The sequence below is a fragment of the Lithobates pipiens genome, unplaced genomic scaffold (assembly GCF_037356315.1).
Source record: "Lithobates pipiens isolate NorthernLeopardFrog02 unplaced genomic scaffold, aLitPip1_a1.2 Scaffold_22, whole genome shotgun sequence".
Classification (NCBI taxonomy): domain Eukaryota; kingdom Metazoa; phylum Chordata; class Amphibia; order Anura; family Ranidae; genus Lithobates; species Lithobates pipiens.
The window spans coordinates 297513366-297539052 of NW_027507784.1; the positions used below are offsets into that span (position 1 = coordinate 297513366).

A 25687-nucleotide genomic window follows, 5' to 3' on the forward strand; every position below is an offset into this window, starting at 1 on the left:
AAAGAGCTATTCCAGCTAATCGTTCCAGCCTACTCTTTTTTGCCAATTTGTATAGGGACAGGCAGGAAGCAGTGTGTCAGGCAGTGAGGATAATTTTAAAGACTTGCTGTTACTATTAGTTCCACAAAGGTTCTTTTCAGGACTGGTATCAGTGGTACGGTAATAGGCTTGTACACGTATAATATTCTTTCTTCCAAATATAGAAAGAATATTATACTTGACTGCTGCCCTTCTGCTGCAGTCTGCTAATCATTCACAACTCACTTGTTCCACAAAAGTTCTTATAAGGACTGGTAACTTGGTCTGTCTAGGGTGCTACGGTACATAGGCTTGGGTGCGGTACAGTCTGCTGTTCTGTAAGGACCGCTATCGGTCCACAATAGATAGGGTTGCCGTGCACTACTGCTGACCGCTGCCCTATACTGCAGCAGTCCTTCAGCGGTATAGGGACTGACGCACAGTCTGCTAAACACTAATACACAACCTGCTTGGTCCACAAAAGTTCTTATAAGGACTGGTAACTTGGTATAGGGTGCTACGGTACATAGGCCTGAGTGCGTTACAGTCTGCTGTTCTGTAAGGACCGCTATCGGTCCACAATACATAGGGTTGACGTGCACTACTGCTGACCGCTGCCCTATACTGCAGCAGTCCTTCAGCGGTATAGGGACTGACGCACAGTCTGCTAAACACTAACACACAACCTGCTTGGTCCACAAAAGTTCTTATAAGGACTGGTAACTTGGTATAGGGTGCTACGGTACATAGGCCTGAGTGCAGTACAGTCTGCTGTTCTGTAAGGACTGCTATCGGTCCACAATACATAGGGTTGCCGTGCACTACTGCTGACCGCTGCCCTATACTGCAGCAGTCCTTCAGCGGTATAGGGACTGACGCACAGTCTGCTAAACACTAATACACAACCTGCTTGGTCCACAAAAGTTCTTATAAGGACTGGTAACTTGGTATAGGGTGCTACGGTACATAGGCCTGAGTGCGTTACAGTCTGCTGTTCTGTAAGGACCGCTATCGGTCCACAATACATAGGGTTGCCGTGCACTACTGCTGACCGCTGCCCTATACTGCAGCAGTCCTTCATTGGTATAGGGACTGACGTACAGTCTGCTAATCACTAACACACAACCTGCTTGGTCCACAAAAGTTCTTATAAGGACTGGTAACTTGGTATAGGGTGCTACGGTACATAGGCCTGAGTGCGTTACAGTCTGCTGTTCTGTAAGGACCGCTATCGGTCCACAATACATAGGGTTGCCGTGCACTACTGCTGACCGCTGCCCTATACTGCAGCAGTCCTTCAGCGGTATAGGGACTGACGCACAGTCTGCTAAACACTAATACACAACCTGCTTGGTCCACAAAAGTTCTTATAAGGACTGGTAACTTGGTATAGGGTGCTACGGTACATAGGCCTGAGTGCGTTACAGTCTGCTGTTCTGTAAGGACCGCTATCGGTCCACAATACATAGGGTTGACGTGCACTACTGCTGACCGCTGCCCTATACTGCAGCAGTCCTTCAGCGGTATAGGGACTGACGCACAGTCTGCTAAACACTAACACACAACCTGCTTGGTCCACAAAAGTTCTTATAAGGACTGGTAACTTGGTATAGGGTGCTACGGTACATAGGCCTGAGTGCAGTACAGTCTGCTGTTCTGTAAGGACTGCTATCGGTCCACAATACATAGGGTTGCCGTGCACTACTGCTGACCGCTGCCCTATACTGCAGCAGTCCTTCAGCGGTATAGGGACTGACGCACAGTCTGCTAAACACTAATACACAACCTGCTTGGTCCACAAAAGTTCTTATAAGGACTGGTAACTTGGTATAGGGTGCTACGGTACATAGGCCTGAGTGCGTTACAGTCTGCTGTTCTGTAAGGACCGCTATCGGTCCACAATACATAGGGTTGCCGTGCACTACTGCTGACCGCTGCCCTATACTGCAGCAGTCCTTCATTGGTATAGGGACTGACGTACAGTCTGCTAATCACTAACACACAACCTGCTTGGTCCACAAAAGTTCTTATAAGGACTGGTAACTTGGTATAGGGTGCTACGGTACATAGGCCTGAGTGCGTTACAGTCTGCTGTTCTGTAAGGACCGCTATCGGTCCACAATACATAGGGTTGCCGTGCACTACTGCTGACCGCTGCCCTATACTGCAGCAGTCCTTCAGCGGTATAGGGACTGACGCACAGTCTGCTAAACACTAATACACAACCTGCTTGGTCCACAAAAGTTCTTATAAGGACTGGTAACTTGGTATAGGGTGCTACGGTACATAGGCCTGAGTGCGTTACAGTCTGCTGTTCTGTAAGGACCGCTATCGGTCCACAATACATAGGGTTGACGTGCACTACTGCTGACCGCTGCCCTATACTGCAGCAGTCCTTCAGCGGTATAGGGACTGACGCACAGTCTGCTAAACACTAACACACAACCTGCTTGGTCCACAAAAGTTCTTATAAGGACTGGTAACTTGGTATAGGGTGCTACGGTACATAGGCCTGAGTGCAGTACAGTCTGCTGTTCTGTAAGGACTGCTATCGGTCCACAATACATAGGGTTGCCGTGCACTACTGCTGACCGCTGCCCTATACTGCAGCAGTCCTTCAGCGGTATAGGGACTGACGCACAGTCTGCTAAACACTAATACACAACCTGCTTGGTCCACAAAAGTTCTTATAAGGACTGGTAACTTGGTATAGGGTGCTACGGTACATAGGCCTGAGTGCGTTACAGTCTGCTGTTCTGTAAGGACCGCTATCGGTCCACAATACATAGGGTTGCCGTGCACTACTGCTGACCGCTGCCCTATACTGCAGCAGTCCTTCATTGGTATAGGGACTGACGTACAGTCTGCTAATCACTAACACACAACCTGCTTGGTCCACAAAAGTTCTTATAAGGACTGGTAACTTGGTATAGGGTGCTACGGTACATAGGCCTGAGTGCGTTACAGTCTGCTGTTCTGTAAGGACCGCTATCGGTCCACAATACATAGGGTTGCCGTGCACTACTGCTGACCGCTGCCCTATACTGCAGCAGTCCTTCAGCGGTATAGGGACTGACGCACAGTCTGCTAAACACTAACACACAACCTGCTTGGTCCACAAAAGTTCTTATAAGGACTGGTAACTTGGTATAGGGTGCTACGGTACATAGGCCTGAGTGCGTTACAGTCTGCTGTTCTGTAAGGACCGCTATCGGTCCACAATACATAGGGTTGCCGTGCACTACTGCTGACCGCTGCCCTATACTGCAGCAGTCCTTCATTGGTATAGGGACTGACGTACAGTCTGCTAATCACTAACACACAACCTGCTTGGTCCACAAAAGTTTTTATAAGGACTGGTAACTTGGTATAGGGTGCTACGGTACATAGGCCTGAGTGCAGTACAGTCTGCTGTTCTGTAAGGACCGCTATCGGTCCACAATACATAGGGTTGACGTGCACTACTGCTGACCGCTGCCCTATACTGCAGCAGTCCTTCATTGGTATAGGGACTGACGTACAGTCTGCTAATCACTAACACACAACCTGCTTGGTCCACAAAAGTTTTTATAAGGACTGGTAACTTGGTATAGGGTGCTACGGTACATAGGCCTGAGTGCAGTACAGTCTGCTGTTCTGTAAGGACCGCTATCGGTCCACAATACATAGGGTTGACGTGCACTACTGCTGACCGCTGCCCTATACTGCAGCAGTCCTTCATTGGTATAGGGACTGACGTACAGTCTGCTAATCACTAACACACAACCTGCTTGGTCCACAAAAGTTCTTATAAGGACTGGTAACTTGGTATAGGGTGCTACGGTACATAGGCCTGAGTGCGTTACAGTCTGCTGTTCTGTAAGGACCGCTATCGGTCCACAATACATAGGGTTGCCGTGCACTACTGCTGACCGCTGCCCTATACTGCAGCAGTCCTTCATTGGTATAGGGACTGACGTACAGTCTGCTAATCACTAACACACAACCTGCTTGGTCCACAAAAGTTTTTATAAGGACTGGTAACTTGGTATAGGGTGCTACGGTACATAGGCCTGAGTGCAGTACAGTCTGCTGTTCTGTAAGGACCGCTATCGGTCCACAATACATAGGGTTGACGTGCACTACTGCTGACCGCTGCCCTATACTGCAGCAGTCCTTCATTGGTATAGGGACTGACGTACAGTCTGCTAATCACTAACACACAACCTGCTTGGTCCACAAAAGTTTTTATAAGGACTGGTAACTTGGTATAGGGTGCTACGGTACATAGGCCTGAGTGCAGTACAGTCTGCTGTTCTGTAAGGACCGCTATCGGTCCACAATACATAGGGTTGACGTGCACTACTGCTGACCGCTGCCCTATACTGCAGCAGTCCTTCATTGGTATAGGGACTGACGTACAGTCTGCTAATCACTAACACACAACCTGCTTGGTCCACAAAAGTTCTTATAAGGACTGGTAACTTGGTATAGGGTGCTACGGTACATAGGCCTGAGTGCAGTACAGTCTGCTGTTCTGTAAGGACCGCTATCGGTCCACAATACATAGGGTTGACGTGCACTACTGCTGACCGCTGCCCTATACTGCAGCAGTCCTTCAGCGGTATAGGGACTAAGAGTTTTGTCACAGGGTGATTTAAAAAATGACAGGCAGAGGAAGAGGCAGGCCCTTCCGCAGGGGTGGTAGGGGTAGGGCAGGAGCAACAGCCTTGAGCCAAAGTGGGAAGTTGCAGAAGGTGCGTTCAATTACTTTAAAGGACGCACCAGACTTGGTTGAGTGGCTCACTCAGCCTTATTCTTCTGCACCCTCCTCATCCTCTCGATCTGCACCCTCTTCTTCACTCTCTGCTATGTGCACCCCCAAAGACACTACCACCAACAACACCACCACCACCACATACCTTCCGCTTGAGTGCAAATGGGGGCCTTCATGCTCCAGTGTTTTAATAGGGACCCCCGTATAAAAAGCATGAGGGTCAAGGACCAGTACTGGGTGGCAACGTACTTAGATCCCCGGTACAAACACAAAATGGCGGAAATGTTACCGCCGTCGCAGAGGGCTGTCAGAATGCAGCACTTCCAGGCCTTGCTTCGAGAAATGCTGCATTCTGCTTTTGCGTGCGCTGGCAGAGGAGCAATTCCCACTCCCAGAGAAGGATTTGCGGGTACCAATCCAACAGCGCCTGCAAGAAGAGGCCGGTTTGAAGATGTGTTGGTGACTTCGGATATGAGGTCATTCTTTCAGCCGACCCATCGACAGGTGTCATCCGGATCCAGCATCAGGGAACGCCTAGACCGTCAGGTGTCCGACTACATTGGGTTAACGGCCGATGTGGACGCTCTGAGGAGTGATGAACCCCTAGACTACTGGGTGGGCAGGCTTGACCTCTGGCCAGAGCTTGCCCAATTTGCAATCGAACTGTTGGCTTGCCCCTCATCCAGTGTCCTGTCCGAAAGGACGTTCAGCGCAGCAGGGGGGATTGTGACCGATAAGCGTACTCGCCTAGCTCACGACAGTGTTAACTACCTCACATTTCTAAAAATGAATGAGGCATGGATCTCGGAGGAATTCAACACATGTGATCAGTAGACCATGTATATGTCTATAAACAATTTTTGGAATCAAGCACACAGACCTTCTTAATTCATTTGGCTCACTTCCCTGACCCAAAAAAGCACACCGTACTATATGCCCCTACCCTCCTCTTTGAAGAGGTTGAGCGGTGTCATATTTCTACTGGGGCTGCTTATTATGAGGGGTTCCCACCATCCCTGTGCTGTGCTGACTTCCTCCTGGGTGTTCTTATTATGAGGGGCTCCCACCATCCCTGTGCTGTGCTGACTTCCTCCTGGGGGTTCTTATTATGAGGGGCTCCCACCATCCCTGTGCTGTGCTGACTTCCTCCTGGGGGTTCTTATTATGAGGGGATCACACCATCCCTGTGCTGTGCTGACTTCCTCCTGGGGCTGCTTACGGTGCTGCTGTCAGCGCTGTATGTCACGGAGCTGCTGTCAGCGCTGTATGTCACGGAGCTGCTGTCAGCGCTGTATGTCACGGAGCTGCTGTCAGCGCTGTATGTCACGGAGCTGCTGTCAGCGCTGTATGTCACGGAGCTGCTGTCAGCGCTGTATGTCACGGAGCTGCTGTCAGCGCTGTATGTCACGGAGCTGCTGTCAGCGCTGTATGTCACGGAGCTGCTGTCAGCGCTGTATGTCACGGTGCTGCTGTCAGCGCTGTATGTCACGGAGCTGCTGTCAGCGCTGTATGTCACGGAGCTGCTGTCAGTGCTGTATGTCACGGAGCTGCTGTCAGCGCTGTATGTCACGGAGCTGCTGTCAGCGCTGTATGTCACGGAGCTGCTGTCAGCGCTGTATGTCACGGTGCTGCTGTCAGCGCTGTATGTCACGGAGCTGCTGTCAGCGCTGTATGTCACGGAGCTGCTGTCAGTGCTGTATGTCACGGAGCTGCTGTCAGCGCTGTATGTCACGGAGCTGCTGTCAGCGCTGTATGTCACGGAGCTGCTGTCAGCGCTGTATGTCACGGTGCTGCTGTCAGCGCTGTATGTCACGGAGCTGCTGTCAGCGCTGTATGTCACGGAGCTGCTGTCAGCGCTGTATGTCACGGAGCTGCTGTCAGCGCTGTATGTCACGGAGCTGCTGTCAGCGCTGTATGTCACGGAGCTGCTGTCAGCGCTGTATGTCACGGTGCTGATGTCAGTGCTCTGTATTACGGTGCTGCTGTCAGTGCTCTGTATCTCCTGCACCCTCTTGTTTGCCTACCCTGGTCCCTGACCTTCCCTCTCCTCCATTGCCTTCATTAGCTCCATAGTCCTGAATTGTCAGAACAATTTCCCAAATAAAAAAAAAATGCTTGTAGTTATCGATCCCAAATTCACCTCATACATGTATTATGCTATTGTCCAGGTGGTGGGACTGCGTGCTACCCCCTAATAATTACCCCGTGGCCGCAAATTCGACCTAAAGGTTTGCGAAATTCGCCTCCCATTGAAGTCAATGGAGCCCGCGGCGAACGGTCGTTTTCGCGAACGTTTGTGCCCGTTCGCGTTTCGCGTTCGCGAAACGTCCCGTCGGAAGTTCGTCCATCACTACTCATAAGGAGCATAGCACAGGGATGGTTGGAGCTCCTCATAATGAGCATAGCACAGGGATGGTGGGAGCCCCTCATAATGAGCATAGCACAGGGATGGTGGTAGCCCCTCATAATGAGCATAGCACAGGGATGGTGGGAGCCCCTCATAATAAGCAGCCCCAGGAGGATGTCAGCATAGCACAGGGATGGTGTGAGCCCCTCATAATAAGCAGCCCCAGGAGGATGTCAGCATAGCACAGGAATGGTGTGAGCCCCTCATAATAAGCAGCCCCAGGAGGATGTCAGCATAGCACAGGGATGGTGTGAGCCCCTCATAATAAGCAGCCCCAGGAGGATGTCAGCATAGCACAGGGATGGTGGGAGCCCCTCATAATAAGCAGGCCCAGGAGGAAGTCAACACAGCACAGGGATGGTGGGAGCCCCTCATAATAAGCAGCCCCAGTAGAAATATGACCCACCCCTGTATACCACCCCTGCGGAAGGGCCTGCCTCTTCCTCTGCCTGTCATTTTTTAAATGACCCTGTGACAAAACTCTCAGTCCCTATACCGATGAAGGACTGCTGCAGTATAGGGCAGCGGTCAGCAGTAGTGCACCTCAACCCTATGTATTGTGGACCTATACCAGTCCTTATAGAATAGCAGACTGTACCTCACTCCACCCTATGTACTATAGCACCCTACACCAGGTTATTACCAGTCCTTATAAGGAACTTTATGGAACAATTGGGTTGTGTGTGAGTGATTAGCAGACTGCAGCAGAAGGGCAGCAGTCAAGTATAATATTCTTTCTATATTTGGAAGAAAGAATATTATACGTGTACAAGCCTATTACCATACCAGTCCTGAAAAGAACCTTTGTGGAACTAATAGTAACAGCTACTGATTAAACTGACCCTTACTGCCTCACACACTGCTTCCTGCCTGTCCCTATATAAACTGACAAAACAAAGGCTACTGGAACAATAACTGGAATAGCACTTTTGTGGACCTGATAGTAACAGCTAATGATGATGACTAAACTGACTGTCCCTACAGCAGACACACCGTCCTGTCCCTTTCTCTAAACTGACAAAAGACACTCAGGCTGCTGCAACAATCAGTAGCACAGCTAACCTATATACACCTAGCACCTATACCAGTCCTGAAAAGAACTTTTGTGTACCAAATAGCTAGCGATTTGAGTCACTGCAATCTCTCCCTGCTCCACACAGCAACCTCTCCCTATAGTGACAGAAGAAAGAATGTAAAATGGCCGTCGGATCGGGTGTATTTATAAGTTAGGGGGAATGTCCAAGTGTCCATGTGCTGTAATGTCTCAATTGGCTGTCCTGTACCCCATGATGGATGTGTCATCATAGGTCAAAGTTCTTTTACACAGTAAATGCGGAAGTCCGCCGGGCGAACGCCGCCAATAGTCCGCTGAACGGGCGGACCGCGAACAGCGAAATTCGCCGCGAAACGACCGCCGGCCGAACCGTTCGGCCATCATTATTGATTATAGCATATTTTACATTTCATGTTCTGATGGATTGGATATGTTATATTCTTTCCCCAACCTCCAACCCATTGCACATGTATTAATAGCACGTTTGCATTCACCAGGAGAGACTCCAGCCAAAAATGTTTCACAAGTCTTGTTGATAGGCCCAGTCTTTCAGATTCAGCAATAGCACTAAATAGTCCAGAAAAAAAAAAAACAAGTATTAATCTAAATCTTTTCGTTTGTCCCTTCTCTCGTGAATGTTTATCAGAACAAATTTGCGGTGTGTGGTATGGCACAGACAAACTGTCAACCAGATGATCATCTGTCATCCATTTTCCAGAAACCTCTCCAATCTCGCTCCACCAGGACTCTGGAAGTGAAAAACAAGAGCAGAATCAAATTCTTACCCACAAAATCTGCCCGCTTACTATCTTTACTTATGGTTCCTTCCTTGGAACCCAGGAACCTAATATTGCTGGCTTCTGCAACTCTGACCAAACTATCAAAACAACCATGACTTCTTTAGGATGAACCCACTCTCTAATGGATCCCCATGGTATGATCAAAAAAAAAAAAAAAAAACAAACGTCAATGTTGCTAAGATCTATGTTTAAGAACTCCCCTTTCAGGTGGACAAAGCGTGAACCTTTTGGAACTCTTTTCACCTGAATGAAAATAAAAGCAAAGAAAAAAAAATAAAACTCCAGCAGCTAGAATGGCTTCCTACCAACTCTTGTTAAACAAACAAAATGTATCCAGCTGGAGGACATATCCCATGACCAACCAATTATCAATTACCCCCATTTCAGGTGGACTAAACATAACAATTTTTTCCACCTGAACAAACAAAAATAACATGAATAAACAAATAACAAAAAAAAATGTAGAACACAAAAATGTAAAACTCAAAAAAAAAATAGAAATGTAAAAAAAAATCAAGACAAAAATTTTTTAATAAAAAAATTTATTAAAAAAAAAAATTTTAATTAAAAATTTTTTTAAATTCTTTAAAAAATTTAGAAAAAATAAACACACATATAAAAAATTAAAAACACAAATTTTAAACAAAAATTCTAATTATGAGAAGAGAAAAAAACAAACATAATGAGCATAACTGAAAAATGTTTTAAAAAAAAATAACAATTCAGAGGCTTATCCTTGAAAATACTAAAAACAGATCAAGGTCCTCTATTATGTTCAAAACGTGAAGAGCAAAACTCCCATCTAAACCTTTTCATAGCAAGGAAACATTGACCAGAAAATTCTTAGCATCCATGCAGCTCACTAAGTGCTGCTAACATTGTTTCCCCCAGTGCTACATTTTAATAACCATGCGGCTATGTCCATTTTGACTTTACACAACTGTTCTACATATTAGTGAGTTTCAGTCTCCGAATTTGGGTCTTAAAAGGGAAATGGGTTTGGTTACTATGTCCTCCATGCTTTGGATTGCTACACCATCTGGCAGAATAAACTTCATAATGCCTTGGGGTTGTTTTAGGGTGGTGCAATCTTCTTTTGATATAATTATTCGCAGCCCAACAATATTTTGAGATGTGACACCCCCCCCCCCCCCCTTTTACACAAAAAAACATTTGAGGGCTGGTTTCTCTGCATGAGCCCTTTTCTGAGCATATGGATATGGTAGGATAGCTGTATGGGATTGTATCCCCCCCCCTGTAGTTTTTTGCAGGGAGCATGTAGTGGATGGACCAGATTAAATAAAATAAAGGATTTTATGTGTATGTTAATGTATGTGTTTACTGAAAATTAACCCTTTTTATCCCTTAGTTGCCCACTGCGCTTCCTCCAGACGGATAATCTCTCATTGGAAAAATTGCATAAGGCATGACTGTCCTGTGTGTCAGCCTTTAAAGAACACCAGTAGCATCAGGAACCAGCAGTGTAAGTGTATTTTCTGTCCTTTGCTCTTTGGTGATAAAGAACAATGTTAGCAAAAAATTAGTGATTGTGATCCTTTTCACAGCGCTTTTTGGGGAGAGGGCATTGGGGCAGTGGACAGTATTGGTAGGGCAGGGGAGAATGGTGTCAGTAGTTTATTTTATTTTTTTACAATTTTGAATTTTTTTTAAAAAAATGTACATTTTTTTTATATAAAAATGTCAGGGGTCTAAACAGATCCCTGACATCTCCCTTTTGAGGCAGACAAAGGGATCGAGGACACAGATTCTCCAGTCCCTTTCTCAGCACTAAAGATGAATGAACAGGAGACAGAGGCTCCTGTTCATTCATAAACTGAGCAGAGTAAACACAAAGGACCACTCAGACGTTTAGGTGCAGTGGCCGGATGGGAGGTGGTCGAAGCATGACATGTTAGGTATCTATTTACTGGGCGTAACATCAATTGGGCTAACTTTACAGTTTTTTTTTAATTCATGAAAGTGTATTTTCTTTCAAAAAAATAATGTTTGAAAGACCGCTACACAAATACTGTGTGATATAAAATATCGCAAAGATTGCCATTTTATTCTCTAGGCTAGGGTCTCTGCTAAAATATATATATATATTTTTATATATATATATATATATATATATATATATATATATATATAAAATGCTTGGGGGTTCCAAGTAATTTTCTAGCAAAAAATATGGATTTTAGCAACAAATGTCAGAAAAAGGCTTAGGCAAGAAGTAGTTAAAGTGGTGTTCCGCAGGAAAAAAAAAATTATAATTTTTTTTTTTTTCTAACTCACCTCACCTTTTGACGAAATGCCTGTTGCTAGGGGGTCCCTTGTAGTCTGCCTCCTTCAGTGCCTTGGCTGGTGACATCACTTCCCCTCGGCGCAGGAAGAGCTCAGCTCTGCCCCCTTTCTCCTGTCAGTCATCTGGGACAGGTCCCAGATGACTGCGTGGCCAGTGCGCAGATCATGCTCGCGCATGTGCAGTGGGTGCCCAGGTGTGAAGCCACAGCCGGGTGCCCACATTTAGAATGCCGGCGCATACACACGATCGGACTTTGTACAAACTTTCCTGTGGATTTTTGTACAAAGGGTGTCGGCCGTGAAATTGTATTGCATACACACAGCAGGACTTTTTCAGCCAACTTTCACCAAATCACGTGTTCTTTACCGCCACCTTTGGTCAATTTCTGTATTGTTGTCTGATCTTTTGCATTGGTTCTGAGCATGTGTGTTTGTACTTTGTACAAAAGTCCTATGGTTTTCTGTACACACGATCAGACTTTGCTCCATCGGACTTTTGTTCCCGGAAAGTTTGTCCGTTTGCACAGCCAACAAAAGTCTGATGAAAACCGAAAAAGTTTGTCCGATGGAGCGTAAACACAGTCGGATGTTGCCTTAACCACTTTGCGCCCGCTCTTTAGCCAAAAGACGGCTACAGAGCGGACGCTAACTGCCGGGAGGCCGTCCCTGGACGTCCTCCTGTTTACTTCCCTAATGCGCGCCGCGGGTGCGCATCGGGGAAGTTCTGTGTTGGCTGTGTCCCTCGGACACAGCCAATCACAGATTGTGCTAAATGGCCAACCACAGCGGCCATTTAGCACTCGATCGGGCTATCCAATGAGAGGTGATCTCATATGTAAACATATGAGATCATCTCTCATCGCCGGCTCCCCTCCTCACACAGAGACAGCGTGTGAGGAAGGAGAGCTTTCGTGCTGCAGCTGCAGCGTCTGTGACTGTGAGAGTGAGTGTACACACACACACACAGTGAAACACACACAGTGAAACACACACACATGCCCATCTGTCCCCAGTGCCACTTATCAGTGCCATTTGTCCCCAGTGCCACCTATCAGTGCCATCTGTCCCCAGTGCCACCTGTCAGTGCCATGTGTCCCCAGTGCCACCTATCAGTGCCACCTGTCCCCAGTGCCACCTAACAGTGTCATCTGTTCCCAGTACCACCTGTCCCCAGTGCCACCTATCTGTGCCACCTGTCCCCAGTGCCACCTGTCCATAGTGCCATGTATCCCCAGTGCCACCTGTCGGTGTCACATGTCATCAGTGCCACGTATCAGTGCCACCTGTCAGTGTCACATGTCATCAGTGCCACGTATTAGTGCCATCTGTAATCAGTGTCAGGTGTCATCAGTGCCATGTATTAGTGCCATCTGTCATCAGTGTCACGTGTCATCCGTGCCACAGATTAGTTCCATCTGTCATCGGTGTCAAGTGTCATCAGTGATCAGTGTCACATCAGTGTCACGTGCCATCAGTGCCATGTATCAGTGCCATCTGCCATCAGTGCCACGTCATTGTCACGTCTCATTATCCTGGTGCTCCAGGGCCTTCAAAAGTGTAATAGGTAGTCAACAATTTAGATGTGTAATTTATGCTCCTAGAACACGTAATGGTGCTCCCTGCATGTTGGGCCTCTCTAAGTGGCCAGGCTGTGAAAAAGTCCCACATATGTGGTATCGTAAGGAGTAGCAGAATTTAATTTGGGGTGTCATTTGTGGTATACACGTGCCATGTGAGAGAAATAACCTATTACAATGACAATTTTGTGGGAAAAAAATTAAAAACAAAAAAATCTTCATTTTGCAAAGAATTGTGGGAAAAAATGACAACACCAAAAACCTCACTATGCCTCTTACTAAATGCCATGGAATGTCTACTTTCCAAAAAGGGGTCATTTGGGGGGTATTTGTAGTTTCCTGGCTTGTTCGGGTCGCAAGAAATGAGATAGACCACCAGTACATCAGATGTGATCAATTTTGTATGATTCGCACCACAGCTTGTAGACTCTCTAACTTTCACAAAGACCAAATAATATCCACTAATTTGGGTTATTTTTACCAAAGATATGTAGCAGTATAAAATATGGCCAAAATTTATGAAGAAAAATTAATAATTTGCATAATTTTATCACAGAAACAAAGAAAAATTTGTTTTTTTTTTCAAAATTTTCATTCTTTTTTCATTTATAGCGCAAAAAAAAAACAACAACCCAGAGGTGATCAAATACCACCAAAAGAAAGCTCTATTTGTGGGAAAAAAAGGACAAAAAATTAATTTGGGTACAGTGTTACATGACTGAGTAATTGTCATTCAAAGTGCGAAAGCTGAAAATTGGTCTGGGCAGGAGGGGTGTTTAAGTGCCCAGTAGGCAAGTGGTTAAAACAGCTAATTTGCATGTTTGTTGTCAAAAAGTCTGATCGTGTGTATGGGCCTTAAGTCGGGAGGAACCTAAAGTTCTTACTGCTTTATCTACATGTAAGGAAATCACTATCAAGCCCGCTGATAAGGGGGGTTCGATAGTGATAATGGATACAGATCAATATGAAATGGAGATTTAAGGCCCATACACATGATCGGACTTTTTGACAACAAACATGCAAATTAGCTGTTTTAAGTCAACATCCAACTGTGTGTACGCTCCATCGGACAAACTTTTTCAGTCTTCATCTGACTTTTGTTGGCTGTGCGAACGGACAAACTTTCCGGCAACAAAAGTCAGATGGAGCAAAGTCCGATCGTGTGTACAGAAAACCATAGGACTTTTGTACAAAATACAAACACGCATGCTTAGAACCAATGCAAAAGATCAGAGAACAATACAGAAGTTGACCACCAAAGGTGGCGGTAAAGAGCAGCAAAAAACCCGGGATTTGGTGAAAGTTGGCTGAAAAAGTCCTGCCGTGTGTATGCAATACAAGCTCAGGCTGACACCCTTTGTACAAAAATCCACGGGAAAGTTTGTGCAAAGTCCGATCGTGTGTATGAGGCTTTACAGACAATTGTCAGATACTGTACCAATGTCAGATACCAATGTATACACATATCTGCAGACTAATACCACATACCAGGTGTTAAACAGAATAAAAACCACTGTAGCACAGGCAGTACAACAAAATATCATTGATATTAACACAATCATATTTAATTTCTGAACATCCTGTTACCCGATTGTTTACGTGTTACCTAAAATACACAAAAATCCCCCTAAACGCCCCATTGTGTCTAGCACCGACTCAGTGGCTATGCCGTTAGCCAAATATTTGGACAAGTGTTTAACCCCACTAATTGTCCATACTTGTTCATATATACAGGATACTCAGGATTTTTTACGTAAGATCCAAAATCTTACATTACCTCTGGGTTCGGTGCTAGTCACATGGGACGTGGCTAATTTATATACGGCCATTCCACACACTCAAGGCCTGGAAGCATGTCAACGTCTTTTAGACAGGTCTAAAGCATACACTCCTGCACAAATTTATTTTCTTTTGGATTTGTTGAATATAGTTTTGGAAGAGAATGTTTTTCTATTTAACCACTTAAGCCCCAGACCATTTTGCTGGTCAAAGACCAGAGCACTTTTTGCGATTCGGCACTGCGTCACTTTAACTGACAATGCACACGATTGCACGCCGCCAAATTTAAAGGGACGTGCAGGTACAATACATATTTAAATCTATTGATCCCAGGTCTAAAATTCAACATGTCCATCAATCACGAGGAAATTCAATTTTTAGATACATTGTTATCAATTAAAGGACACATTGTTAGTGACCTATATAGGAAACCAACTGACTGTAACCAATTATTAAAATGCTGTCGTTTCATCCTCCTGGAGTTTTTAAATCTATTCCTCAAGTCAATTTAAACGGGTAGCAAGGATTACTAGTAATCCGGATACAGGAGAGATTAGACTAGGAGAAATGGAGGACGGGCTGCGACAACGGGGATATCCCAAAGACATGGTTAATAAAGAACATATTGCTTTATATCAGGGGTGGCCAACCAGTGGCCTGGGGGCCACATGTGGCCCGCGGAGCCCTCTGATGTGGCCCGCGACCTCCTTCTGTGGGATGGCAGATTGGCAAGCCCAGACCATGGGTTGCAGACCCGCCATCCCAGAGCATCTGTGTTGTTAATGAAGCCGGCAAGGCAAGCAGCTGTGGAGCAGAGCTGTATAAGCTGATGCTTCCTGTATAGCACCATCTCTTGCCACAGGCGGAGTGATGCCAAATGCGCTCTGCCGGGGACAGCAACAGCAGGCGATACCTGAATGGAAATGGGAACAGAGGGGTGCTAGACTGAGTGCAGTATAAATCATATATGTAATAAAAACAAGTAGTAACTCACAGGTTAAATTAGATGAGTTCAGTATGTGGTGAAAATCCCTTTGCAGCCTGGGACACTGGTGTGATCTTACAGGGATCCAGAGAATGCTGGGAACCAGGAGGCAGGAAACAAGAAGCAGCTGGTCGTGACTTCACAGGAACAGGAAATGTGATTATTCACACTGCCTCCTGGTTCCCAGCATTCTCTGGATCCCTGTAAGATCACACCACTGTCCCAGGCTGCAAAGGGAAGACATTTATGAGACTCCAGGACTGGCGATTTTCTCGTTCAAAATTTTTTATTTTATTTTAAAATAAATTACATGTACAGAATATAAGACAAATTATGTGATACCAGAAATAAAAAGTAGACATATTGAAGTATGGATGATACAAAGAAAAGAAGAATTTCAAGATATTCTCGTGGGAATGACAATAAATGGCCTTTATATATTTTAGAATTTGAAAACATTCTTATAGCTGAGTTTTAAAACATTTTAATCCCAAGAAAATATAAATATGTCTAAAAGAAAATATATGATTTTAAAGTTTTGACCATAACTTCTAAAGTATGTTTATATTAAGTATTATATAGTAAGGGAAGAACATAAAAGGTATATAGGAGGGGAAGGGGAGGGAATAATTCTCCGGAGGAGGTTTTATATATCATCTAATGTTGTAATTCTATAAAAAATCTTAATCACCATAACAATAAAACTCGGTTGTCAATATTATCTGACGTATAATATTTAATCCAGGGTTTCCATATGATATCAAACTTTGTCATCTGGTTTTTATCTATAGCGTCCATTTTAGCATGGATGAAAGATTGATTCATTCTACGTTTGGTTTCTGCAATATTCACCACATCTGTTTTCCACGCATTGGCTATAGTCTGCTTTGCGGCTATCAGGAGTGTAAGAACTAATTTGAATTGTTTCTGATTCAGAAAGGCTGGTTTTAAATTAAGGAGAGCTATAATTGGGTCTGGAAAAATTGGACGATCAAAAAATTTTGTAATTATCAGAAAGATCTTTTTCCAAAATGATTGTACAATTGAGCAATGCCACCAGGTATGTATATAGGTACCTTTTTCTGGACAGCCACGAAAGCAGAGGCCAGTGTTGTCTGTTGAGAATTTGGCGATTCTTGCAGGAACCAAATACCAGCTTGTGAGAACTTTATATGATGATTCAGACGCCAATATATTTATAGAGGAAGATTTTGTGAAAGACCATATGTTGGACCAAGACCTAGAATCGATCGTACAATCCAAATCTTTTTCCCACTTGGCCACATATTTAGGTATAACAGTATTAGAATTAGATATCAATTGTGTATACAATGATGTAATACGACCTTTAGCATGTGGTTCCTTGAGACAAAATCTTTCAAATTGAGAAATATTATGTAAGTTTACATTTAAATTGAGAAGAGGAGTATAAAAATCTTTGATTTGGAGATATCTGAATATTTCTGATTGTGGAAGCTTATATAATTCACATAGATCTGTAAAAGATTGTATTGATGTAGTTGAAGTTAAATTATATAGACAAGTGATACCAGCCTTAGACCAAGCTTTAAAGGTTTTGGGATATTTCCAGGCTGGGTAAAAAGTCAGATTCTTGTGGAAATATAATAGCGGATTTTGTGGAGATTGCAGACCATGTGAATTTCTATACCTATCCCATATAGATAGAGAGTGCTTAGAAATGGGGTTATTTATAGACTTACGATCCGCAGGTTGTAATCATAATATATTGTTCATAGGAAGAGGATCACAGTCTACAGCTTCAACGAGGACCCATAAAGGAATCTCTGTAGAAGAGTGATATTTTGTTAATTGAGATAATTGAGCTGCCTTATAATATATGTTAAAGTCTGGGAATCCCAAACCACCCAAAGCTTTGGGGAGAACAAGTGTTTTTTTGTGAAGTCTGGGTTTTATTTCCCCCCAAGTAAATTTCGTTACTTTTTGTTGAATCAGCCTAAGAAAATATGCAGGAATATGAATCGGGAGAGTTCTGAATAAATATAAAAATTTCGGAAGAACAGACATTTTTATGATATTGATTTTCCCAAACCATGATATCGGCATTGATGACCAATTAGATAACGACCTTGTAATATTTTTTAATAGAGCTGGGTAATTAGCTGCAAATAAATCGGAGGGGTTAGGAGTAAACTGCACACCCAGATATGGGAGGCTATGATCTACCCACTTAAAGGGTAGTGAATTTTGTAAAGAATGTTTATCTTTTTCGACAAGTGAAATGTTTAATGCTGAAGATTTTTGAATATTGACCTTAAGGCCCGAAATAAATGAGAATTCTTGTAGCACAACCATAAGATTTGGGGCCGAAACATGTGGAGAAGATAGAAAAAGGAGAATATTGTCTGCGAATAAACAGAGCTTATGGGGAAAGCCACCCATTTCAATACCTGTTATAGTGGGTTCCATCCTAATTCTTTGTGCTAAAGGTTCAATGAGTAAAGCAAATAATAATGGCGAAAGTGGACATCCTTGACGAGTCCCCCTCAGTATATTAAACTCGTCCGATTTGTACCCTGCATATCTGATATAAGCTTTGGGATCTTGATACAAACTAGAGATCCATCATAAAAAATGAGGGCCGAATCCCCATTTGGAAAGGGTATAGTTCATATATGACCAAGATACTGTGTCAAAAGCTTTCATAATATCTAAAGAAAGAAAACAAGTGGGAATACGTCTTTTTTTAGCGGCATGTGACAGGAGTGTTGCACGTCTAATATTATCTCCTGCTTGACGTAATGGAATGAAGCCCACTTGATCATGATGTATTAGATTGCCTATAATAGTATTTAATCTGTTAGCTAGAATTTTGGCTAAAATTTTTATGTCCAAATTTAATAACGAAATAGGGCGATAATTAGACCATATTGAATCGTCTGTGTGAGGTTTAGGGAGCATACAGATAATTGCAGTTAGGGTTTCTCTTCTAAAAGAATGACCTTCCAAAAGGGAATTAAAAGTGTTTGTCAAGACTGGAGATAGGGTGTCTACAAACGTTTTGTAATACAGCGCAGAAAAACCATCAGGACCTGGCCTTTTATTTAGTTTCCGATTTTTGATAACTTCAGATACCTCTATAATTGACACTGGTTCCTCCATCATTTCCATTTGTGTCGGTAGAGATATATGAGAGAAAAAATCATTTGCTCTAGAAGGGTCCAACTCATTATTAGAAGAGTATACATTTTTTAATTGTGTTTTGAATTTTTTGTTATATTTTTAAAGGATTATTTGTGTATACCCCCCCTAGAGATTTTCAGACGTATCGGTTTCGTTGGGTTCTGGCAGGATTTTAATGCCCTGGCTAATAGTGTGTGAGGTTTATTCGCATTGATATAGAAATTGTGTTGTGATCTCTTGATGGTTTTATCCGCTGCTTCAGTAAGGAATAGATCAAATTCCAATTTAGCTTTGTCAAAATTTATTTTAGATAAAGAAGAAGGGTTATTTTGGAATGCTGTGTGACATTTATTGAAATTTGTTTCTAAAGTCTGACAAAGGATTTTCCGCTCTCTGTTGAATATGTTTGTTTGCTGTAGACATATGCCACGGAGAACAGGTTTGTGTGCTTCCCATAATGTAGTCGGAGAGAGACGTCAGGTGTGGAGTTATATTTTATATAATCTTTGAGCGCAATTTCAATATTATTTTTATGAGCTGGATTTTTGAGTGGGAAAGACCTGAAGAAGGAGGCCACGCCTCCGAAACATGTAGTCACGGAAACAGTTCGTTGTATAGCCTTGGAGCCAGCACACACGCCGAGAGATCCGCCCCCCGGCCACGAGTGACATCATCCACAGCCGGAAGGTCCGTGCATGTGAGACGCGGAGTGAGGGATAGCGTACCTGTAGCAAGCAGGCAAATTGAATGCCTGGTCACCCTTGCTGTAAGCCGCTGCAGGGAGCAAGAAATCGGGGGATGAGGTAGCCGTGGAGGCTTCCGATGTCAATGCCATAACTAATCCGGCAGTTTGTGAGTGTGACACTTGGCTTTTTATTCTTTTATTAAGTTCAATAAACATTAATGCACTAGGGCTGGTGTGCGCTCTCTCTTGCTTTTGTACTCTACTAAATTATTAGGAACATTTCTTAAATAAGATTATGATAAAAATATTGATTGGAAGTCAGAGAAAAAACTCGGCAGTAGCCATTCTGTTGAAAAGGCAAGATAGTAGCCTCAGTACAAGTGTATCAGTCCATAGTGTCAGCCAGATCTGGAGGTGGAGATTGTATGCGACTTCTTTTCTGTGGATTGTAGTCTTCTTCTCTTCTGGAAGCAGAGGAGGGAGTATCAGCATATGAGGATGATTTTTGGCGAGTGTCCGCAGCATCTCTTGATGTGTTTATCATCCCTAGTTTCTGTAAAGTAGTTTGCAGGTCCTTAGCTGTTCGGCACATATATTTGCGACTTTGGAAAGTAAAACGCACTGAGAAAGGAAAGCCCCATTGGTAGATTATGTCATTTCGCTGTAATATTTGCAGTAGTGGTTTCAGGGTTCTTCTTTTGTTGACTGTAATCTGTGAGAGGTCTGTGAATAATTGATATTTATGACCCTGGGAAATTAGGGGATCTTTATTTCTAGCTGTATTTAGCAGTAGTTCCTTAGTGCGGTAGAAATGCAATTTTGCGATAATGTCCCGGGGAGGACCATCTGTTTTCTTTGTTGCTAGGGCTCTATGAACCCGGTCCATTTCAAGATGCTCTAGTGGGATAGCTGGTTGTAATTCTTGAAAAAGTGCAGTAATAGCACCGTTTAAATCAGTCACAGATTCGGGTATTCCTCTAATACGTATATTGGAGCGTCTTGCACGATTTTCGAAATCCTCCAATTTGGATTGTAATATGTAATTTTCCTCTTTAAGAAAATCAATTTCTGAGGCAATGTTAGATGTATAATTTTCCAGATCGTCTGCTCTAATTTCCAGTGCTGATGTACGCTGACCAAGTATTCTAATTTCTTTGGTAAGGCTTGTGGTGATGATATCTGCAGTGGTTTTTAGTGATTTTTGAAGCAGATTTTCTATTTGTTTCAGCGTTACAGGAGGGGATAAGTCTTTTTGTGTGGAAAGTTCTAAATTCTCCAGAACTGACATATTTTTCTCAGGTATTTGGTTAGAGAGACTATGTGCTTTTAATGAGAGAACATCTTTATGTAAAGCAGCAGAAGGGGCTGTCTGTTTGTTCTCCTCACTGTGTCTCCCCTCAGAGGGGGAGGGTTTCAGTGCCATACTGCTGTGTGTGTGAGGCGGCGCTTTCTTGTTAATTTTCTGCCTCATGAGTCTCCTCTGACCCCCCCAAATGTCACCAATGTAAGGTAGGGATATTTATCTACCGTTTGGTATGATATATATGCGGAGGGTCAAGTTACCTCCGCCGTTATATGGCTCCGTTGTCCTGCTGAGAATGGAGCTCTAAGCCAGCATTACCTCTCGGCTAGGCTCCGCCTTCTCCCTCGCCGGACTGGCGATTTTCACCATACTGAACTTATCTAATTTAACCTATGAGTTACTACTTGTTTTTATTAAATATATGATTTATACTGCACTCAGTGTGGCACCCCTCTGTTCCCATTTCTACACAGAGCTCATCGCTTCACTCTAAGCCCTTGTACACACGGTCGGAGATTCCGACGGAATGTGTTCGATCGGACCGTTTTGTCGGATATTCCAACTGTGTGTGGTCTCCATCGGACTGTTTCCATCGGAGTATCCGACAGACCAAGTTTTCCAACTTGTTGGTAAAATTTTCCGACAAAATGCTCCGATCGGACATACTCCGATCATGTGTAGAGAATTCCGATCGGACAAAGTGCCACGCATGCTCAGATCAAATTCCTACATCAAAGCTATTGGCTACTAGCCTGAACGTAGTCCCGTCGTAACTAAATAACGTCATCACGTTCTGAACGATTGGATTTTCCGACAACTTTGTCCGACCGTGTGTATGCAACAGTTTCGGACAAAATCCGACGGATTTGGTTGTCGGAATGTCCGACCGTGTGTACAAGGGCTAAGGGAGCTGCCTCCAGGTGCTAATCATACAAGATCTCGGATCTTTATGGACATTATGTTTTAAACAAATGTTTTAATATTATGTGTGCTTATTCACACACATTTAATGTATACCTATATTCCAGTTGCTATATAATTTTATGTTATCACCATATCTAGTGCCGCTGTTCCCCTTTGTTGATGCCTGAATGGAAGACTGTTAATAAAGGTCAGTTTATTACTAAAATTGCATTGTATGTATGGGAATATCTGCACAGTGGTTACTGGGCTGCTTTCAAACTGATCCGCAGGTACAGTGCACCTTCAGGTTACCTGCACTGAGGCATAGACTTTTATTATTACCTGTGGGTTTGGGGAGCTTTCAGAAAGTGCACCGCACCTGCAGGATATAATAGAAGTCTATGGCAAAGTGTAGCTAACCCGCAGGAAAGACACAGGTGCACTGCGCTGCATTAGTGTGAAAGGCCCCTTTCAATCGATCCAACTAAATCGAACCTTCCATTCACCTCTATGAAATGGCAGATGAAAAAATTTGTGTCCTTTTACACCCGCCTACCTCCAAACAATCCCCTTCCATCAGGGTGGATCGGAGGACCCATAGAGTAGAGTGGGCTCTGTTCGTGTCCACTCTGCACGGACCTGTCATCCACCTGCTCTGCTCATTGTGGCCCGCGACCGGTTATCAAGTCGCTTAAGTGGCCCTCACTCTTCAAAAGTTTGGGCACCCCTGGTTTATATGATGATACCAAAATCCCCATTTCTGGTCACAGAATGCCCTTCATTTCTTAATTCCACCCATTTTCTCACAAAATAAATAATATTATTAAAAAACATTGGTCCATTTTGTCCCAGAGTTTTACCACCCCCCTCCCCCTTCCGTTATACCGTCGAGGGAAGAGTATTTATTATAGATTGGTAAAATCTGGTCAGTACTCTACTGATCTACCCCTCGTGTGACTTTTTTAGGTCCCAAAAATAAGGGATCGTTCCCCTGTCTTTGCTGCATACAATGTACCAGTATGATGAAGGGCAAATGTTTTTCAAACCCTCAAAAGGGTTATGACATACCTATTAAAGTCATGTCATTTATATCATCAAATGTCCGTGTGGTCTCCTCTATGTGGGGGAGACCGTACAGAAAATAAAAGATCGCATAGCGAGACATAAATATTCTATTTTGGACAAGTTGGATAAATTACCGCTAGCTATACATTTTATGGAAAAAGGTCATACCAATAGGGAATTGGAGCTGAGAAAGAGAGAAGTGAATTGGATACATCGGCTTCACACCTTTCAACTGAAAGGGTTAAATTCAGACTTTGATTTGTATTTATTTCTGTAATGGTATATTTTTATTAATCTTGCTTGTTAATGTGTTTATTGTCACATTATATATTTTTCTTTCATATATTTTCATATTGTTTGGATTTATACATTATTTTCAGATATCACATTTACATTGTTTTATAAAAACTGAAGGGGGGTTGGGACTTTAGATGAAGCAATTGTATGGTAGAGATACATTGTAAATGAATAATATATAAATATTTAATTGATGACATTCATCTAGAATCATAAAGAATATAATTTATTTCATATGTATACATAATGCACATAAAGCTTAAACATAATAAGTAGAATATTACAGTAAAAACGACACATGATCAAAGTCAAATAAATAAATAAATAAAAAGGAGAAAATAATTTTTAAAAGAAATATAAATGCTATGGCACAAAAATGCCACAGCGACAGACCCAAAACTGGCACGTGCACCCACAAGGTATATATAGATCTATTGGCTAGTATAAAAACAATATCATGGAATATTAATAATAACTGGGTAGGGATCAATCCATATGGAATACAACTGTGTCATCAAGTGTAGCTCGACGCGTTTCGTGGATTTTTCCACTCGTCAGGAGCAGATGCACCAGAGATTCCTATAAAGGTATATAAGATATGTCAATGTTTAAAATAGAATTATACATGGTCTTGTATGTCAACAGATGGCTCACCAAACACACTCACCCACCCAGACAGCGCACGCAGCGCATGGTGGCCGGCGCAGGGTAGGCCACGGATATAGACCCCACCACGGGAGCTGAGGCGGCATAATATAGAGGTGCAACATCAGACGAACAGAGGATGTGTACAATGTGGACAGCCAATTTCCGTATTGGTGGGGTCTATATCCGTGGCCTACCCTGCGCCGGCCACCATGCGCCGGCCACCATGCGCTGCGTGCGCTGTCTGGGTGGGTGAGTGTGTTTGGTGAGCCATCTATTGACATACAATACCATGTATAATTCTATTTTAAACATTGACATATCTTATATACCTTTATAGGAATCTCTGGTGCATCTGCTCCTGACGAGTGGAAAAATCCACGAAAAGCGTCGAGCTACATTTGATGACACAGTTGTATTCCATATGGATTGATCCCTACCCAGTTATTATTAATATTCCATGATATTGTTTTTATACTAGCCAATAGATCTATATATACCTTGTGGGTGCACGTGCCAGTTTTTGGGTCTGTCGCTGTGGCATTTTTGTGCCATAGCATTTATATTTCTTTTAAAAATTATTTTCTCCTTTTTATATATTTATTTATTTGACTTTGATCATGTGTCGTTTTTACTGTAATATTCTACCTATTATGTTTAAGCTTTATGTGCATTATGTATACATATGAAATAAATTATATTCTTTATGATTCTAGATGAATGTCATCAATTAAATATTTATATATTATTCATTTACAATGTATCTCTACTATACAATTGCTTCATCTAAAGTCCCAACCCCCCTTCAGTTTTTATTGATCATCGGGATGGAAGCACCATGCTGTGCTTCATTTAAAGTCCCAAATTCCCCCCTTCTGTTTATTTACATTGTTTTGTTTTTTAAATATGTATATATTTATGTGTGTGTGTGTGCGTGTGCGTGTGTACACATTCTTTTTTCTTCTATTATAATTATTTTTATATTCTTTCTATAGGATTCCCGACCGGTCGATACAATCTGTGATGTGTGGCAATACTGTTATACCTGTCGATTTGTTGTTCCGAGATTGTATTACATTATATATTTCACTATATGTTTTTGTTCACTGTGATTCATTGATTAATTGATTCCAGACAGAATGACTGCTTAATAGATTACAGATGAGGTCTCTCTATATATATCGTACCTTATATGTGGTCATTCATAGGCATGACGTTTTGAAGAAGGGCGTGACCTGTATCCCTCGGAAACTGTTACTACTATGACTGCCTGTATATTTCGGATGTATTAATTTTTTCATTAAAACACTTTTTTGTGCAGCAATCCCTCTTGATTTTTTCTACATATATATACATACATATATACACTCTATATAAAATTGCCCTAAAAGTTGATATACCAATATACACTATATTACCAAACTTATTGGGACACCTGCCTTTACACGCACATGAACTTTAATGGCATCCCAGTCTTAGTCCATAGGGTTCAATATTGCTTATTTGCAGCTATAACAGCTTCAACACTTCTGGGAAAGCTGTCCAGAAGGTTTAGGAGTGTGTCTATGGGAATGTTTGACCATTCTTCCAGAAGTGCATTGGTGAGGTCAGGCGCTAATGTGGTCGAGAAGGCCTGGCTCGCAGTCTCTGCTCTAATTCATCCCAAAGGTGTTCTATCAGGTTCAGGTCAGGACTCTGTGCCAGTCAAGTTCCTCCACCCCAAACTTGCTCATCCATGTCTTTATGGACCTTGCTTTGCGCACTGGTCAAAATCATTTGGTGGAGGGGGATTATGGTGTGGGGTTGTTTTTCAGGGGTTGGGCTTGGCCCCTTAGTTCCAATGAAGGGAACTCTTAAGGCGTCAGCATACCAAGACATTTTGTACAATTTCATGCTCCCATCTTTGTGGGAACAGTTTGGGGATGGCCCCTTCCTGTTCCAACATGA

The 25687-nt window shown here is 43.1% G+C and overlaps 1 protein-coding gene across 3 annotated transcripts in view; it reads left to right on the forward strand.

The window, feature by feature from the left end:
- Positions 1-25064, forward strand: part of LOC143924755 (histone acetyltransferase p300-like) — a 48626-nt gene extending 23562 nt beyond the window's left edge. The window contains exons 4-6 of one of the 3 annotated variants that reach the window (XM_077449202.1): positions 10405-10518; positions 21893-21941; positions 24736-25064. In XM_077449202.1, coding sequence (XP_077305328.1) covers positions 10405-10518; positions 21893-21921 — 143 coding nt within the window. In that variant the 3' untranslated portion in view covers positions 21922-21941; positions 24736-25064. Of the gene's footprint in view, positions 1-8953; positions 9170-10404; positions 10519-21892; positions 21942-24735 lie in introns of those variants that run through there. The other 2 variants (XM_077449201.1, XM_077449203.1) reach the window with 2 other exon arrangements.
- The last annotated feature ends 623 nt before the right edge of the window (positions 25065-25687 follow it).